This window comes from Centruroides sculpturatus, unplaced genomic scaffold, assembly GCF_000671375.1.
Source record: "Centruroides sculpturatus isolate CEXI.00-Female unplaced genomic scaffold, Cexi_2.0 scaffold76, whole genome shotgun sequence".
Classification (NCBI taxonomy): domain Eukaryota; kingdom Metazoa; phylum Arthropoda; class Arachnida; order Scorpiones; family Buthidae; genus Centruroides; species Centruroides sculpturatus.
In genome coordinates this window covers 299411-320613 of record NW_019384451.1, presented here as the reverse complement: position 1 = coordinate 320613, position 21203 = coordinate 299411, and the positions used below count along the sequence as shown (strand labels likewise).

The window sequence follows — 21203 nt, the reverse complement described above, 5'->3', positions numbered from 1 at the left end:
TTAGTGGGTTGGAATATATTTAAAATAGTAGTTTCCAAAGTATGACTATAAGAAAAATTTTCATCAATTTCAATACAAAAAAATTACCACTATTTATTAAATTTTTAATTTTTACTTTATTGGTTGTCTTTATCAATTTTTCTAGCATCAACTTTTTAGAAATGTTAAACATAAAAAATAATAATAATAAATTTGGATAATGAAACAAAGAGTTCACACATTTTTTAATCATATTATTTATGAAAAAAAAATTTACAATCTATAGACTATATATTGTAAATTTCTTTTCTCTGTTGTATTATTGCAAGTTCTTTCTAGCATTTTGTAACTTACAATATATACATACACATGTATTATAACAAAAATTATTAAATTCTTTAATATATATAACAAGTTATGCAACATTTTACTGAATATCAAGCAAACAATTACCTACATGATATTTGAAAAAATATTGAAAATAGGACATTGATTTCATTATAAATTAATGCTTTTTGTTAAGATTTTGTGGTAATTGTATTAATTATATATTTTTCATATGTAATTTAGATGACTGAAAATGTTTGAGATTAAAGAAATTTTACTGTATTTTGATGGTTTTAGTGTTAGCTAGTATTAAAAGTGCAGTTCCTATAGAAGTAACAAATGTAATTTAGAATTTAATTTTTCAAAGATAAACTATATTTAGGGTTCTTAGGAGTTTGTTACTGTAAATTTTCATGAATTTTCTGTTATTATCAAAAATTTTCTGTGTCCCAATATTGTTAGATTTAAAACTTGTTCTGTAGTTAACAGAAAATACACCTAACCAAAATGTACAAATTAATGGACAGAAATTTATACCATTAATTCCTATCTAAATTCTATTTAAATTAATGTGTGCAAGTGTGCATAATCATATGTTCATCTCAACCACATGTTCTCAAAAATATATGGTATGCAACCTCTGTAAGACAGGAATCATTTTTAACTGATGTTCACTGATTGTTTGATAAGCACTGGACTCTGAACCAACTAATTCATTTGGAAAGTGAGCATTAAGTTTCTGATAAAGCTAATTTCTGAATACATCATTTGATCTGATGAAGTTTGATGATTTGAAAAACTTCTATGCATTACATAGAAATGAAACTTTGCATACTAAGTGTACAATTAATCAACTGTTTTGGAAAGAAGCAAGCAAACAGGGCAGAAATTTCCATGCAAATTCCACGTTTTCCATCGAAATTTTGCAATTATTGTACATCTAAAAATTCTCATTTATTAATATTATTTCAAATATAATTAGATGCATTACATATAATTAGAATAGATGTAAAAACAAAAACAGCAAAATTAAATTTTATGTTTCCCATTTTATAAGAATATTCCAAATTGAAAATAAGCATTAAAGTAAAACAATTTATACCATTTAATTTAACTGTTTAGTTATCAAACCAAGATGAATCAAATCAAGATGTATTCATAAGATTACACAGTTTAATTTGATATACTAATACTAATGGGTGTAATAGAAAAAAAATCAAAATCACAAAATCTTTATCAATTAATGGAAAAAAACACACATGCTAGCAATTATTAGTAGTATGACAAAACATTTCTATAAAAGAATACTGTATGTTTTTGTCATCTTTCCAACAAAAAATCCTTTATAAAGAGTTAATATAATTAAAATACCATTAATTTAAAAAAAAAGTAATATTTTAACTATTTTTGAGTATAATCTCATCATCATGATGAGATTATACTCAAGATGGCTTCTATAATCAAATACAACTGCATAGAAACAAATCATCATTAATCGAGATTACAAATCCTGAAATTAATACACAATATATATAAAAATTTTAAAAAGCAGAGAAATATTTATTTATTAATTTTTAAGCTTGAAAATTGATTGATATGAATAGCTTGCATTCCCAAGGAAAATTGAGAGAACTTTCTCTTATAAATTAACCATTTCAAGGTTGAGGAAGACAATTTGAGTTTCTTCAGTTAACAAAATGATGTTTCTGGCCTATAATTAAATACAATTTGGCAATCTATTACATTACCCATCATGACCAACACACAATTCATAGGTCACTTGTGGCAATGCATGCCCATGCATGTAATCACTAATGTAAGCAGGGTCATGTTTTTTCATTCATTTATGGTAGAGTACAGGTGAAGTAGGTTTTTACTTTATTAAGTCTGTAGTGTTCAGATTGCAAATGGATAAGAGAGTTCTAAAAACAGGGGGGATTTGTAGCCTATTAAAAAAGAAAGAGGATTTTTGGAACATAAGTTGAAAGTAAAATAAAACACAAAAAAGTTTCTTTTGAAAATGATTTGTGAAAATTCCTTTTTTGGATAGCTTAATAAGATCACATGGGTACTAGCTTCTGACCAACCTATAATTTTTGCCTATCATTTTGGTTTTATGCTATTAGGTAACATATTAATATTGTAACAGTACTAGCTTGTGACCCTCCTGAAGGTTTTACCTATCATTGTAGTATGTATTGTAAATGGCCATGATTGTGTAACCTAATTAGGTTGCATGGATAATAGCTTTAAACCACTCAAAATTTGGATCTATCATTTTGGTTTTAGTCCAGAAGGCTTTAGGCAGAAGGATCTTTAGTGGGATAGTAAGATATTAGTGGTACTAGATGATGACTCTTCTCCCAGATCCTTTGTTTTTTTTTCCTAGTCCAGCAAACATTCCAATTCAGTTACCCTCAAAAGGTAAATTCATCACTTAACTTTCCACTAGATTAAAGTACTTGCTCACACTGTGTTGTAAATGTGTAGATCTTCAGCAAAAAAATTTTTGATGGTTTTCATTATGAACAATATTTAAGTAATGTATCAATTTGTCACAATTTTTATACATTAACTGAAATTACATACATTTTCTGTATCTATCACTTATGTTAATCACAAAAAATATACTAATAATATTACATTTTTCTCCTTCACAATATTATGACCAGTTAATTTTTTCATCAGTTTCCATTTACAAAGACTTTCACAGATCTATACATGTGTTTATAATGTGTTTGCCATACATATATCAATAGACATTAGTCATGAGATAAACTTGTTATTGCATTTTATAGGTTTTGTATATTAACTGCTGAATTTATTAAATTTCTCCTTTGAGATTTTTAGCTGATATAAACCATGGGTTACATAATAATTCTTTTAACATTGTCATTGATTACCTCATCTATCCTTCATGGTGCTGGCCAGGCAAAATACAGCACCATGAAGGATGTTTCAATATCTATAGTCCACCATGGTGTTGCATTTTTCTTGGCCAGCAGTGTATTTTGCATTCAGGGAGTAAAATGTACTGGTAGAGGAAGAGAATATGAATTTGGGCATAAGTGTTTTTTATGACACTTTTAACTGTGGGACAATTTTAAGTAATATTCTATGCACAGAAAGCTAGAACTTCTGTAAATAAGTATTATAAAACCTTCCACTCTTTTTCTAGCAACTTCTTTATTGAACCTGAGGAAGGCCATTAAATATAGTCGAAAATGTTACATTGATTAAAGAAATTGCTAGAAAATGAGTGGAAGGTTTCATAATACTAATTTAAGTAATATTGTTTTGAATTAAAGAGAAATAAATTAATTCCAGAAAAAATAAGTAAGTTACATATTTTACTCTTTAAATGAATAATATGTGATTCATGTAAATTGGGAAAATCCAAAAATAACTAAATTTTTTTTCAAGTGGTATGGCAAAACAGATTTCATTCAACATTTTTTTAACTTACTGTTTTATTAATAGGCTAGCTGAAATTTAAATTATTGTTTCCCATGCACTAATTTCAGGTTACATCCCTTTATTCAAATTAGGTATAAGTGAGATCCTACATGTAGGTATTGTACATTAGGTTTATGGAAGCCTGGAGAACATTAAAAATTTTTAAATGTATTCATGAATATAGATTGGTTTTATACACTAAGTCATTTTTAATTAATAAAATTTTGCAAGTTCTTGAAATATTTTTTTCTTTATGTCATTTTATATTTGATTTGTTTAAAGATTTCTTAAGTGTTACATAAAAAAGTTTCGTTCATAAGAATGTTTTTTCAGTTTTCTTTTCAATCGTAATTGAATAATTTGATTCCATTTCTCATATGTCAGAAGTTTGTATAAAAGAATAAAGTCAAGGAAAATGCATTGGGACTACTTCATAATCAGAATAATTTGCCATACATAGTAATCAAGGAAAATGTTACAATACTTTTGTTTATGCTTTTCATTTTTAATAACATGTAAATTAGTTTTTATTTCATTTGTTTACTACTGCTTTAAAGTTAATGTTTTTTCCTATCATTTAGACAGTTCTCCATTATAAATGGTTACATTTTCTAAAATAAAATTTGAAATATGCCTTTTTTCAAATTACAAACAAAAATTCTACTCAGCTATATTTAACTATCTTCAAAATAAATTCAAGAAATTAATATTTTCAGAAATTATTTAAGTCTTTAATAAAATAAATGTATCAAATATTTTTAGATTACTATTTTGATAACATTAACACAAAGGACATGTTAAGAAGCTAAAATTCATAATAAAATACATAAAAATATTCATCTATAAAATTGGAAATTATAAAATTTTTAATAAATTAAAAAATTAATATTCCTTTATGAAATATGCTTATTATTATTGCTTTCTTGGCAGATATTTTATTCAGTTTAGGATTTAAAAAAAATAATAATCAATCTTTCCTTCTAAATAAAGAAAATACACAGTTTTCTTGTGAACTTCAAAATAACTTAAATAATACCATTAATTCGGTGTCATAATATTGAGCACTCAATTCATTACTTCACTGCAAAACAGTTGATAATTTTATTTGTTGTACACTATTTTTTAGTCTCAAATTAAACTTGACAGTGTTCAATAATCAGAATCTTCATGTAAAGGACATGAAGAATCTTCTAGCTTCATATACATCCGATTAAAACAAAGATTTCTTTTAACAACATAAGCTAAATTCATTAGTATACTTCAATTCTAAAACAAATTTTCATCTTTTTCAATTGTATGCTGCTGATTCTTGATCTAATTGTGGAATTATTTAGTTTAGTAAATAAAAATATTCACATACTAAAACATTTTGATTGATCTTGTAGCCCATCTTGTTACATGTCCAAGAAGTATCTTATAGTCCAGAAAACCATTTCTTACAGATTACATATTTAGTTGTCATTAAACAGTAAAATATTTTTAATTCTGATATTAACATGAAATAGACTAACAATAATATCATGCACTGACTGGAATATCATATATACTAATGTTTGAACACAGCTTACTTAATCTCTCATAGCTTTTGACACGTGGAATCTCATTTATCACTAACAGAAACTATTGTAACTTACATTCATTTCACTACTAAACAATTTTTCAATAATTTGGTAATTTCATTTTAATAACTGTTACAAGTCACTTAGTTACTTTTTCTGTATAAAACAGATAAACAATTAATTAAATTAACTAGCTCTCTTTTCAGTATTTTTAGATTTATCAACAAATATTCATGTCATTCATACATGCTTCTTGAACTCTGCTGCTTAATGTTTCTTCAAATACTTGAAAAACATCTTTCAGATTACAGATTAGTCAGAAACACTTGTTTTTGAATACTTTCCAATAAATTTTCATTAAATTTTCAGAAGAAATATTAAAATGAAAATGACAAAAATAAATCATTTTGAAAAATTGATTTATTTGAAAAACCACTATTAATTTTTCTGTATTTATTTGATACATAGCTATCTTAATTAATGTAAAAGACTCATGTTATCTATAAAATCACATTAATCATAAACTGTTAAATATAATTACAAGACTAAAAACTTTCACTTGAAATTTTAATCTGTAAAATGGAAGCATTTTCAAACAAAAACAAAACCTTCAAATACAAGTAACATAACTTGAATGTTTTTGGCCTTCTTCAAGCCTGCCTCAGGTTTTTTAACGAAACAAATTCCAAAGCATTTTGATGAATTCTATATTTACTTAACAATGGTAACAAAAAAAACTATTAGTATATATTCTACCTTACACAATGCTTCATTAATCAAAAATTCAAACAAATAGTCAAAACTAAAGCTACCTACATATACACTGAGTGACCAAAAAATTAGAGATACCACTTATTTGAAAGTAAATTAGTCTGACAGTGATGTAGAGTCACGTAGCAATGCAGAGTTGCTTATATAAGGTATGATCCGCTTCGGATGACGTAGTTATCATGAAATTAATGTCAAAATGGGTAAGACGAAAGATTTAAGTGACTTTGAATGAGGGATGAGATCATCAGAACAAGAAGAGTTGATGTCAGCATCTCTGAAACAACAACTCTTAGGATTTTCTCACCCAACAGTATCTCAGGTGTTAGAGAGTGGCAACTGAGATAAAAAACTTCAAGTGATAAGGACAATTCTGGTCGAAAAGGACTGGTGGACGAGAGAGGTGAAAAACAATTAGCACACATAGTCCACAGCAACAGAAGGGCAACAATATAAATTACAGCTGAATTCATTGCAGATGCATCACAAAGAATATCCCAATGCACAACAAAACACACTTTGCAAAGGATGGGCTTTAGTAGCAGGAGACCATCAAGAGTGCCTTTGGTATCACAGAAAAATAGAAAAAGGTGCCTGCTGTGAGCCCAGGAATGACAAAATTGGTAACTTGAGGACTGGAAAAAAGTAGCCTGGTTCAATGAATCTCATTTCCTGCTCCATCATGCAGATGGCAGGATCAGAATATGGTGCAAACAGCACAAATTCATGAACCCCTCCTGCCAAATGACAACTCTTCAGGTTGATGACAGTGGAATTATGGTGTGGAGAATATTTTCCTGGAGTACACTAGGTCCCTTGATATTTGCAGACACATCTCTGAATAGAACAGCTTACCTCAACATCACTGCCAATCATGTACTCTTGTTTATGGCTATAATGTTCCCTGAAGAAGATGGTCACTTTCAGCAGAACAATGCATCTTATCACCGTGGTCTCAAATTGGTTTGAGGTACATCAATCATAATTTAACCTGCTTCCATGGCCAGCTCAGTCCCCTGACCTCAATCCTACGGAGCATTTGTGGGACAAAGTCAAAAGATCACTTTCATAGCTTGGAAACGCCATCATCCAATCTGACCAAACTTAGAGCTGCCGTTATGTTAGCATAGGCCAACATTCCTCAGCAACGGTATCAACAACTTGTTGAGTCCATACCAAGAAGAATATCAGCTGTGATCAGAGCTAAAGGTGGACCAACTCATTATTAGAGGGTGTCTAATTTTTTGGCCACTCAGTGTATTTCACAATTACAAAAAAAATAAAATGTTCTGAAATATACAATAATTCAAATAACATCAAAATATGCATTAAAAAGGTTTTATTATTTTTACAAATAAGCTAAATTTGCTATTTTTCAGTTCCTAATATATATTTGCAATCAAGAAATTTATCAAATTAAATATATATATATATAAATTTAGAAATGCAAATATACATACAGTGATACCTCAGAACTCCCCAGAAGTGGAATAACTTGGAATCCACACTTTTTTCAAGGAAATTTTGCCCCAAATTGAACATTTCTTGGAACTTGAGCACAAAGATATCCATACTGTACAGTGTATGATATCTGCAACATGTGGGTATATATGATGCTCCATGTTGCCAGATTAGATTTAATTTTTATCTTGGGATACTTGTACTTTTTTGGTTACTAAACATAAATTTTGGGCTGTAGACATTAAAAATCCAGTTAACACAATTTTGGGACACATTAAATGAGCCCAAAGATGCTCAGTTCATCTCCTGCATTACTGCTTTTTTCATTGTTTTATGCATTAAGGGATTTTTTGTGCTGTTTTAGCTTAAATAATGATTTTCAAAAATTAAAATAGACCTTTTTTGGGATTTGGGAATAGATGATTTCACTTTGCATTATTCCTTATGAGAAAAATTGCCTTGAAACTCAAATGCTATCTAGGAATTTTTTTAAACAGAACAGAATGATTATATATTAAATATTGTAAACAATAACTGCAGTTCAAAAATAAAGCACATATTACTAAATATGTGACTACTATACCTGACAATTTATTATTTTTGTACACAAATTTTTGAAATAATGGAAATTTTTCCTCAATTAGTTGTTAAAAGCATGACTTTTGCCAGACCTGCAGATACCCCGAAACTGTACAAAATAACTTTCGTTTATTTTATAACAAAATTTTTATAAAGGATAAAACTGTTCTGAATTAATTAGCCTCAATATAGACTGATAAAAATCTGTTAGACTGTTTGGTTTCATATAAAAGTCTAATTTTTGAAAATTTTCAACAAACTGATATGTATAGATGAACAAAAATGAAAGTATAATAAACAATAATTAGTAAAAATCCTNAAAAATTAGACTAACATCTAATGTATAAACTATCAGTAAGGTATATTGTATTTTGATTTTCAAATCCTTTTTATAAATTCATTAAATTATCAGTAAAATATTTATTCACAGAATTATTTTTAAGAATAGTATAATGAACAGTACAATTTCAACTGCAATACATTTTGTGACAAGAAATATGAAAGACACCAAAAGATACCAATAATAAACAATAATTAGTAAAAATCCTTATATATGTGTTGTTAATAAAACAGTTGAAGATGGCCATAAAATAGAGAAAAATATTACTGAATAAAAAATAAATTTTTGTTTCCTGAACAAGTAGTTTGATTTTTATATTGCAATATAACTTATGTGCCAAATTTTACACATTTTCATGTTAATAAACTTGGGAAAGATAAAATTGATCTCATTTTAATAAACAAAACAATAATTTCATTCATTACTTAGTTTCAATGTAATGACTCATTATTAAATAAACAATCTGTAAAATTTAACATGAAAACTGAGCAGAATATCATTTTTCTTAGAAAAAAGTTGAGAAAATTGTATACTAATTAAAAATATCAATTTCAAGGATGTGTTCAACCAATATATGATTTATAATTGTTGATATAATATTGCAAACAAATGTTTTTAGCTTTTGAGAAGGATAAAGCCTAACATTAATTTAATATAAGAATTTTTTGTATAATGCTTTATTTTATTAAAATAAAAGTCTGTCTTTAAATGAAAGTTAAAAATACAGACTCAATCTACTTCTAGTTTGTCTAATAAAATGAAAAAGATCATTTATGTTCATGGTTAGTACTGAATTTTTTATGCTGCAATGATTCATTAAACTCCAGGTTTAAATATTACTATTTAATGATTTAAGAATAATTAATATTTAAGAATTAAGAATAATTCTAAGCATTAATATTTGGAATTCTTCTTAAATGGAAATACATTAATTAAGCTAATATAAAATAATTTTAATATGAAAGCAAATATAAATACAGTAAAACCTGTCTATGGAGACCACCCACGGTTCCTTCAAAAAGTGGTCTTTTAGACAGGTGGTCAATACAGGTGGTGCGGTAATACTGTATTTCCGTACGTATTTTGCGCACTTTTTAGCCATTTCTACTAAGCAAAACTCCAGGCAAGCAAAAATAAGTGAATTTTTTCAACGATAGGGCTATATTGGTATTGTATTTTATTCTTATCAGATAACCCGATTTACGGAAGTCATCGTGATTTTGTAAGACAGATTTAATACCAATATTTTAAAGATTAATACAATAGTCGCATATTCTCGATTATAATGCACACTTTCTTTTTTCCGACTTAATTAATTCAACTTGATTCTTTTCGTTCGCTTCTCAGTAACATGTATTACGTCATCGATATACAAGCGCGTCATATCTCTACATCACTTTGGTTTTGGTTTTCATTAGTTTAACCTTAAAGATATTGTATTTTTTTAATATTTAATATTTTCTTAATTAATTAAGTACAATAAGAAAAATTATTAATTAATAATAAAACGATTTTATTATTTTTTTCTCATTATACGATTTCATTACAATCGCGGAACCGAAAAAGGAAGTANCAAATGTTTGGTCAAGAAATCAAGAGATCAGACAGGTCAAAAATGTGTGCCAACATGTGAAGAAATTCCTAGAAAACCCTGTGTGCAGCTAAGCGTTATCTTACTAGAAAATGGTTGTTTGCAGCTCTTCTATGAAAGGAAACATGAGGCCACAGGATTTCCTGAATATACTACTATGCCATCAACATTCATTGTATCACCATTAGAGGTGACCAACTGTCACAAAAGATGAGCCACCAGACCAGCATACCAGCAATAGGGAAAGTGTGTTGTTCAAAGTAGAGGCAAGATTGAAGTGATTCTTCACATTCTAACATGGTGGTCATCTGTTCCCAAAAAGAAATTGGACTCATCATTAAAGACAATACACTGCCATTCTACAGTAGTTCACTATTCTCTGTCACAGCACTACTGCAAACAAAACTTATGATAATGATAATATGCATAGCAATTACTATACTTGCAAATGTGCCTCTGCTAATCACCTGTCAGTTGATTCAGGAAATATTAAAAATAGCAGAAATTATAAAATAATCATTAAATTTAGTATTAACTGAAGACTTTATGTATACAGTACATTTCAGTCTCTACATAAATAAGTCATTATGCAAAAAGAATACAGCTGCTAAAAAGTTAAAAAACTGAAATTTAGTGAAAAAAAAAATTTTTCAAAAACTTACTTTTAAATCAATCAGATAAGTAATTTTCACTAAGTGTTGCAATCATCACTTTCTTCACTTTAACTTAAAAACTTTATTTATTCTTGTTGCAGAAGCAACATCATTCCAAATATACAACATCCTCCTCTCCAGTAGTTATGTACAAGCTTGTGATATATGGATTTGAAGTCACCAAGAATCTATGAAAAAAATCTCTATTCATTTTACTTTGAGATGTTTTCCTAGTAAAATCTCAGACTTTTTCAAATCTTTATTTAGTCCTTGCTTCTTGCACTTCTTTCGAAAATTGATTAATAGGAACCAGCAAGTGCTTCATTATTAAATACCCATGAATCAAGATTTTGTAGATACATGATAACATAAAACCAGTGTTAAGTATTTCCTTTGTCATATTTTTTCGAAAAACTTGAAATACCAGACAGATAACAGTCCAAATAATTTTAGCTTGGCCTTCTTTATCTGATAACAAAATTCCAAAAGTATCTTTGAAAAATGGTACAAGAATGGTATACGAGGTCTGTTCAAAAAATACGCAGACTGACGTCATAAAACAAAATGTACTTCATGTAGAAGTTACATGTCTGGGTCCCCCTTCAAAGTACTCTCCTTCCCAGTGCACACACTTATTCCAATGGTGTTTCCACTTGTTGAAACAGTCCTGGTACGCTTCTTTTGTAATGTCATTCAGTACCTTCGTCGCATTTGCCTTAATCTCAGGAATCGTCTCAAATCTTCCTTTCAAGGGTCGTTTGAGTTTGGGGAACAAGAAAAAGTCAAAAGAGCAAAGTCAGGTGAGTAGGGGGTGAGCAAGAACAGTGATCGAGTGTTTGGCCAAAAACTCACAAGTTCTGAGGGCTGAATGGGCTAGAGCATTGTTGTGATGGATAAACCAGTCACCATTCCTCCACATTTCTGGCCTTTTGCGACAGATGGCATCCCTCAGACGTTTCAAAACTTCAATGTAGTAAGTCTGGTTCACTGTGGAGCCTTGGGGGATTTACTCATGGTGATTTTGTCGACATATGGGTCGTCAGTTGATGTGGAAGGAAGTCCAGGATGCTCATCATCTTCAATAGACTGTCGACCACCCTTAAAATGTTCATGCCACTTGAAACATGCCACACACTTCATAGCAACATCACCGTAAGTTGTGTTGAGCATAGTAAATGTTTCAGTTGCAGATTTTCCAAGTTTAACACAAACTTTCACAGCAAGTTGTTGCTCCATCAGGTCATTCATTGTGAAATCCGACAAACGAAAAAAATTGGACTTCACTAAAAACCACATAGCTAATCAACAAATAAAGATATTTGTAATCGGGAAATGGCTTTATCACCAGATGATCTGTACAAACCTAGCAACACCAAGCTGATTCCCCTGGAACCAACTGGAGCCGCACAATTCAAACAGTCCACGTATTTTTTGAACAGACCTCGTATTCTAAAATATATTTACTAAATAATAAAGTTACTTCTTTCAAAATTGTGAAAATTTAAAATAACAGTTTGCAAAAAGATGTACAAAATGTGTTTATTAGCTTTATAAAGTCTATTTGTTAGTATTTGGAATTAGTGAAATAGAACTAATACACAAAAATTAGACTAACATCTAATGTATAAACTATCAGTAAGGTATATTGTATTTTGATTTTCAAATCCTTTTTATAAATTCATTAAATTATCAGTAAAATATTTATTCACAGAATTATTTTTAAGAATAGTATAATGAACAGTACAATTTCAACTGCAATACATTTTGTGACAAGAAATATGAAAGACACCAAAAGATACCAGAATAATTTTTATTTTTTTAAATAAACTATTTTTTAACAGCAGTAAATATTTTGTTTAAGATTGGCACTACACATTAAGAAAGCATTTTTACTATGATAATGATGTACATTATCAATTTTACTTTACTATTTTCATCAATTTATTTAATTCACATAACTCTAATCTAAAAAATTAGAATAATCTATATAAATAAAAATGTAAATGTTCGTTTGTTCAAAATCTTAAATCTCTGAAAGTTCTTAACCGATTGCTTTGAAATTTTGACACAACGTTGCATTCGAATACATGCATTTTTATATTATGTAGATGTCAAAATTCCCCCTGCAGGGGAGGGACAAAATTAAGGCTTACTATGAAGAACTGGTCTTCTATTATTCTATTTTAGATGCAGTTTTTTGCATTTTTGATTGCGTTTTAATAGGGTACGTCAAGAGAGTTACACATTTATAATAGATACATTTTGAGCCACAGCAGCATGTGGCCGGATACAGCTAGTTATATCAATAATGTAATTTATTTCACTCAAAAAATTTCTTAAAATGAAATTCAGTTAGGAAATTCAATATTAACAATCAATTATTTATTGTGACATTGTCACAATGCCAAGCTGCAATTTTTAATCATATTTTTAATTTAATTAATTTAAAATATATGCTCTTCACCTCAAATTAGTAGTGGCTTACCCCTGTACACCATACTTTTTCTTTAACAATAGACTTGCACCGGTCACCTATTAACTGCTTTCAGGGTAAGTTCTGAATTGAAATAATGTTATTTCCGGTTTGCATTGGAAGTTCATGTATAGTTAATCAAGGCCTCCAGCCCTAAGGTTTCCATATCTGGTTTCGTCTTTCATTTATCTAACTCCATTCTCGAGATTAAGGAAAGACAGAGAGATAAACAACAGTGAAAATTTATAGGTCTACAATTTTTTCAAATTGCAGCCCAATAAATTAGGTGACATATCGACAGAAAAAGTCATGCACCAAGGAGGCATGTGAATCTAAACCATTAGTGCAAATATAATGATCATGGTAAGAAGTGATTACAGTATCATAGCAAAAGGATAATTTCCTGTGAAACAAAGGAACAATTTAAAGCAGTCTTTAGTACCTAGTCAACCTCCCCTTGCCTGGGTAGCTTATGCTTATCCTATAACAGATTTTCCCAAAGATGTTGCAACTGCCATTCCAAGATCCTTCAGGCTTGTAGATGACCAAAGCTGGCATACCATCTGGTTCCACAAATGTTTGGTCAAGAAATCAAGAGATCAGACAGGCCAAAAATGTGTGCCAACATGTGAAGAAATTCCTAGAAAACCCTGTGTGCAGCTAAGCGTTATCTTACTAGAAAATGGTTGTTTGCAGCTCTTCTATGAAAGGAAACATGAGGCCACAGGATTTCCTGAATATACTACTATGCCATCAACATTCATTGTATCACCATTAGAGGTGACCAACTGTCACAAAAGATGAGCCACCAGACCAGCATACCAGCAATAGGGAAAGTGTGTTGTTCAAAGTAGAGGCAAGATTGAAGTGATTCTTCACATTCTAACATGGTGGTCATCTGTTCCCAAAAAGAAATTGGACTCATCATTAAAGACAATACACTGCCATTCTACAGTAGTTCACTATTCTCTGTCACAGCACTACTGCAAACAAAACTTATGATAATGATAATATGCATAGCAATTACTATACTTGCAAATGTGCCTCTGCTAATCACCTGTCAGTTGATTCAGGAAATATTAAAAATAGCAGAAATTATAAAATAATCATTAAATTTAGTATTAACTGAAGACTTTATGTATACAGTACATTTCAGTCTCTACATAAATAAGTCATTATGCAAAAAGAATACAGCTGCTAAAAAGTTAAAAAACTGAAATTTAGTGAAAAAAAAAAATTTTTCAAAAACTTACTTTTAAATCAATCAGATAAGTAATTTTCACTAAGTGTTGCAATCATCACTTTCTTCACTTTAACTTAAAAACTTTATTTATTCTTGTTGCAGAAGCAACATCATTCCAAATATACAACATCCTCCTCTCCAGTAGTTATGTACAAGCTTGTGATATATGGATTTGAAGTCACCAAGAATCTATGAAAAAAATCTCTATTCATTTTACTTTGAGATGTTTTCCTAGTAAAATCTCAGACTTTTTCAAATCTTTATTTAGTCCTTGCTTCTTGCACTTCTTTCGAAAATTGATTAATAGGAACCAGCAAGTGCTTCATTATTAAATACCCATGAATCAAGATTTTGTAGATACATGATAACATAAAACCAGTGTTAAGTATTTCCTTTGTCATATTTTTTCGAAAAACTTGAAATACCAGACAGATAACAGTCCAAATAATTTTAGCTTGGCCTTCTTTATCTGATAACAAAATTCCAAAAGTATCTTTGAAAAATGGTACAAGAATGGTATACGAGGTCTGTTCAAAAAATACGCAGACTGACGTCATAAAACAAAATGTACTTCATGTAGAAGTTACATGTCTGGGTCCCCCTTCAAAGTACTCTCCTTCCCAGTGCACACACTTATTCCAATGGTGTTTCCACTTGTTGAAACAGTCCTGGTACGCTTCTTTTGTAATGTCATTCAGTACCTTCGTCGCATTTGCCTTAATCTCAGGAATCGTCTCAAATCTTCTTCCTTTCAAGGGTCGTTTGAGTTTGGGGAACAAGAAAAAGTCAAAAGAGCAAAGTCAGGTGAGTAGGGGGTGAGCAAGAACAGTGATCGAGTGTTTGGCCAAAAACTCACAAGTTCTGAGGGCTGAATGGGCTAGAGCATTGTTGTGATGGATAAACCAGTCACCATTCCTCCACATTTCTGGCCTTTTGCGACAGATGGCATCCCTCAGACGTTTCAAAACTTCAATGTAGTAAGTCTGGTTCACTGTGGAGCCTTGGGGGATTTACTCATGGTGATTTTGTCGACATATGGGTCGTCAGTTGATGTGGAAGGAAGTCCAGGATGCTCATCATCTTCAATAGACTGTCGACCACCCTTTAAATGTTCATGCCACTTGAAACATGCCACACACTTCATAGCAACATCACCGTAAGTTGTGTTGAGCATAGTAAATGTTTCAGTTGCAGATTTTCCAAGTTTAACACAAACTTTCACAGCAAGTTGTTGCTCCATCAGGTCATTCATTGTGAAATCCGACAAACGAAAAAAATTGGACTTCACTAAAAACCACATAGCTAATCAACAAATAAAGATATTTGTAATCGGGAAATGGCTTTATCACCAGATGATCTGTACAAACCTAGCACCACCAAGCAGATTCCCCTGGAACCAACTGGAGCTGCGCAATTCAAACAGTCCACGTATTTTTTGAACAGACCTCGTATTCTAAAATAATATAAGATACAAAGAATAATAATAATAATAAACAAAATGCTTGAAAACAAAACTTTTGAATAATATGCAACAGAGAACAAAAAACCTTTTATTTGAATTCAGCTGATAAATCAATCAATGATTTGATTCATAAAAGTCTCTCTTCAAAAAAATTACATATCTTGTACAATCTGCATAACAGTCTTGAAGTATACACATTTAGTGATAATCTTGAATAAAAATTATAGTGGACAAAACTGGACAATTTATTATATTGCCACCTAAACTTTAAAAAAATTATTATTTTTACATTCTAAAGTATTTCAAAGCCCAATATTCATAATAATGAATTTTGACATGATAATAATATACCATAACTTCTCTAATACATGTATTTGTATTGGGTTAATGAAATAACAGTTTTAAAGTGCACATCTGATACATCTTTCACTGAGAACTGGATTTTTCCATTATTGATAAGAAAGGATCACTGCACATCACAAAATTCAGTAATTAAAAACATTTGTGAATTGCTTGTTCAAAGTAACATTTATAAATGCTGATTAGCTGAAATGTTTTAAACTTTAAATATTTGTAGACCTGAATTTCCTTTGTACTTTATGTGTTTTAATTTTTAAATATTTTCCAATTAATTCAGAACACAATGATTTTTCAATTTTTGGTCACTTTCTGATAATTCTGACCACCGTGCAATGGTGTCAAAAGAGACAAGATTCTCTAGTAAATCTTCTACTTATCTCCAGATAATGGACAAAGACTCTATTGCAGCTATTGGTACTTGTTTCACAATTAGATAATCATCTCTCCTGATGGTCTGTGTGTAAGTGTCCAGACCCTGTCTTCCATGTATGCATGCTCTGATGTATCCACTGCTCCAACACCTATTTACTGTCAGATCAGAATGACCCAGATGATAGTTAATTCAGCAAAATAGCCAACCAAGTTTCCTCAGCCCAATAATTCAGCCTTTTTCAATCTCCATCAATTGTGCATAAGGTCTGTACATAAGGCACTGCCTGCATCCAAATATCTCCAATCAACAGGAACACTGAACATTCTGAGCACAATGAGACTTTGCTAGCCCTTTTTATAGAATATTGGGATAGCAATTTTATAGCATTCCAATAGCATTACCTGGCACAAGGTAATATCATATACATATGTGTCTGAGATATAGCTATATGAAATAGTTTTGGGTACATTTCACTAAATAAAATTAACTTAGAAATCCAAATTAATCATATTGATGAAAAAAGTTACACTCCAAACAGAATGACTTCTATCTAGGTGAATAACTTTTTTCATCAATGAATGTAATTTAGATTACTAAGACAAATTTCCCTAAATAGAAATTAACTAATTTAATTTTTTATGATTGTGTTGTTATCATACTAACAACATAATAAAAAGCAAACAATCATTACTAAGCTACAGTTTTTGCAAGCAATATATATAGCTTAAGTGATCTTTTTTCCTATTAAAAATTAAACATTTATTTACTTTTAACAATAAAAACAAAGTAAAATGATTATTATATAGTCTCAAACACAATGTTACACATATTAATGTTTCATTTACAACTATTTACATTGACAAACACATTCATACATAATGATGCTTAAAATTATAAATTTTACATCATAACTTATATCAAACTTACTAAAATATTTTATAACAAGGAAAAATAAGTGTTATCCTGGTAAAAAATTCATGTTCAATGCTAACTTTCTTCACATATCATTTTAGACTTACAAATTTATTTGTATATGGAAAATTCATGAAAAACAGTATCCATAAAATATAATTTAAAACTTTAATAAAACTAATTATTTTGATGTAGGTTGCAAAATAAAAATTTAATTAAAACCTTAATGAGCAAATAAATTTTTTATTATAATTACAGTAGAACCCCTCTAATCCGTCACCTTTGGGAATGGGGCTATTGCAGCTATTGGTATGGTCAGAACGCAAAAAAGGTCGGATTATCAGAAAAAAGTAAAATAAGCAATCTTCCCCTTTGTCCAGTCTTTGTAGCACTGCTAATTTTTCATTTAATGAAAGAGTAACATGTTTACGTTTCACTCCTGACATATTGAAAACACACAAAAAAACTGTACATGTACACATAATGTAAAACATATACTGTAATGAACACATAAAAACGCCACGGACTGTGAGTCACCAACAAGTCGGGACAAGTTTCTCGACTCTGACCATGGTCAGATTAACCGGAGTGACGAATTAGCCGAGGGCGGACTAGAGGGATTCTACTGTACATAAAACTTCTTTTAAATCATGCAATTACAGATTTTCATTCAATTATCAATGTTGTATTTTTAATAAAATTTTACTTATAATTGTATAATTTCATTTGTTGGAATCACAAAAGAGAAAAAATCAAATATCAAAAAGATATTTTAAGTAATGAAGAAAACAGCATATTGAGTATCTTCTCAACTTTACCATTAATGCAAAAAATTTTCGTATAATCATTATTTCTACAATACTGTTTTTAATGAAAAAATCTGTTTTAAAATTATTCAAATATGCATTATCTACTTGACACTGTGCTTATATGAAAATTTGTCTTGTCTGTTGTCATTTAATTATCATTATTGATTCAAATATTAATTTTGACAATTTTAAAAATTTTTGTTATTAATAATGTATAAAGTAAACAAAATCAATATAGCATCAAATTTTAATTTGTATGTTTATCGTAAAAAATAATAGAATTTGAAAAGAGATAACAGCAGTTGATACTTTGCCAACTTTAAGTACTGCTACAAAAACTTTGGTATTACATATAATTATGGCTATGGATATGATTATGTTAGAAGAATTTGAATATACTCTCATATTTCTGTAATACTGAAAAATAATTTCTTGATTCAAGCAATATTCTGTATTCATTAGTCTCATACTAAGAATAAAAAGCTTAACATATTGTTTCAACAACTTTGATAAGTTCCAACCAGAATAAACTTATTTACGTAACTATATTATGGCTGTAAACTTATAATGTTATTATGTAAATAACATAACAACTATAAATAATTCTATTATTAAAATTTAACAAAAATTTACAGTTTTCAATATTTATATGAGAAACTGTTTTGAAGACTCTAATTAATTGCTTATTGTTTTTATAATGATTTAATTACATCACTAAAATCTAGCCTGAAAACAAATTATATTAAATTGCACAGATATTGCTATTTAATTTATTTAATAAATTTCTATAGTTAATCTATTTTAACATCACATCATTCTATAATTTAAATCAAGCTATACTCCATTTATGATACTCAGATACATGAAAAATGAAATATAGTTATTGTAGTTAATAAGCAAAATTTCAGAAGAAATGAAGGTCAGCTGATGATTAAAAAGCAATTATTACGGTATTAGTTAAATAAGTAAGATGATAATACCGAGAGATTAAAATGAATACACACAATATGAGTCTTGTGTATTGATTTAAACATTTAAAACACCATATTATTGTTGAAAAAAATAAAAATAATTTTAATGCAGAAGTATAATCTGTTTAAATAAAATAAATATGAGCTGGGAAAAGCTATAATGAATGATAAACATCTATACATTAATTACATAAGAAATTATCAAACTTATTCCTTGATTTTTCCAGCTAAAAACTTTATTAGCAAAATCTATTTTCAGAGAAAAATCTTTCTTTCCAATTATAGTAATTCACTACATGATATTGTTATTACAAATCTTACCAAAAATCATTTTTTTTTTAAATTAATACTTAAATATCTCTTCAGTGAGCTATTTATTCTATACACCTTATCTGAGATAAATATTAAAATTGCAAATACATAAAAATCATAAGTTAATTATCCAGATTTATTTAAAAATCGCACAAAAACAATGGAAGTCATTGCCGAAACATCTCTCACAACTTATTTATAACTAAAAATGATGATTTATTCCTAATATATTTATAGTATATTGTTAATTTATAAGATAAAATAATAATGGTTTTCTTTTTATTCCACCTAAACAGTAATTTATACACAATTATTTTGGTTTGTTCAGCCACTTATAATAAGGTATATTGTATTTTGATTTTCAAATCCTTTTTATAAATTCATTAAATTATCAGTAAAATATTTATTCACAGAATTATTTTTAAGAATAGTATAATGAACAGTACAATTTCAACTGCAATACATTTTGTGACAAGAAATATGAAAGACACCAAAAGATACCAGAATAATTTTTATTTTTTTAAATAAACTATTTTTTAACAGCAGTAAATATTTTGTTTAAGATTGGCACTACACATTAAGAAAGCATTTTTACTATGATAATGATGTACATTATCAATNTATCCAAAATGAACATATGCTAAATAAGTATCTCTCTTTTTAATTACTTGAATTTAGATTTTTATGAAAATACTCAATTGTTTGTCATAAAATGTCAAAACTGCCATTTATAACCACTTACCTCGTGTATGATTTTACAACCAACTACTGGACCTATCTGTGTAAATAGGGCTAAGATGAGTTCTTCCGTAACTGAAGGATCTAAATTACCGACGTATCTAAATAAGCAAAAAAACATAATATGATATATAAAAATGGAATAAATTAAAAAACACATGGCTCAAAATACACTAGTGTTATAGACAAAAGAGATTATACTTACAATGTACGCGGCTGATTTTCACTATTATAGTCCTGTAATGTAAAAAACTAAATTAAGGGATAGAAAACATTGTTCTTTAATAAGAACTTTTCTTTTTTTTTTATCATTGATGGTAACGATACCTGAGTGGACATGATGGCGATCGAGAACTCGTATTGTACTTGTCAGCCTGCGTGCGCCGCTCCGGAATTCTGGGTACCACGAGGTACGCTCCCGCCAATATTCAAATATAATTTTCGGCACTTTATAGTCCTAAATGAAAAGGAATTTTCTCACCGATAACTTCTAAATGCCTATTCAAAATGCTAAGTAAATTTAAATCGTACTTCGCACACAGTTGCGCTTTTCCAACAGTTCTTAAAAACGTTAAGTGTTGCCAAACGGCATATATAATTTTCACATTTTTGCAATTTATTTAAAAAGTGTTTGTATAATTTTATTTTTTCGTTATAATAAAGCAAATTCTATAATGGAATAAATATTAGAATTAATTATTTATTTTTTTAAATAAAAGAAATATTAAACACTATTGAAAACATTAAAATAAAGAATTTAAAAATACCTTGAAATTACACCGGTAACAAAAGAAACGGGTAATAATGAAACCATATGCCAAAAATTTTCTATACTTC

At 29.0% G+C, this 21203-nt stretch overlaps 1 protein-coding gene across 3 annotated transcripts in view; it reads right to left on the bottom strand.

Annotated features, from left to right (window-relative positions):
- The window catches only part of LOC111620559 (nucleolysin TIAR-like), a 363479-nt gene extending 342551 nt beyond the window's left edge, over positions 1-20928 (bottom strand). The window contains exons 1-4 of one of the 3 annotated variants that reach the window (XM_023362493.1): positions 20898-20926; positions 20694-20823; positions 20572-20618; positions 20371-20467 (exon numbers count right to left, since the gene is read on the bottom strand). In XM_023362493.1, coding sequence (XP_023218261.1) covers positions 20371-20467; positions 20572-20618; positions 20694-20705 — 156 coding nt within the window. In that variant the 5' untranslated portion in view covers positions 20706-20823; positions 20898-20926. Of the gene's footprint in view, positions 1-20370; positions 20468-20571; positions 20619-20693 lie in introns of those variants that run through there. The other 2 variants (XM_023362491.1, XM_023362495.1) reach the window with 2 other exon arrangements.
- Positions 20929-21203: the final 275 nt, after the last annotated feature.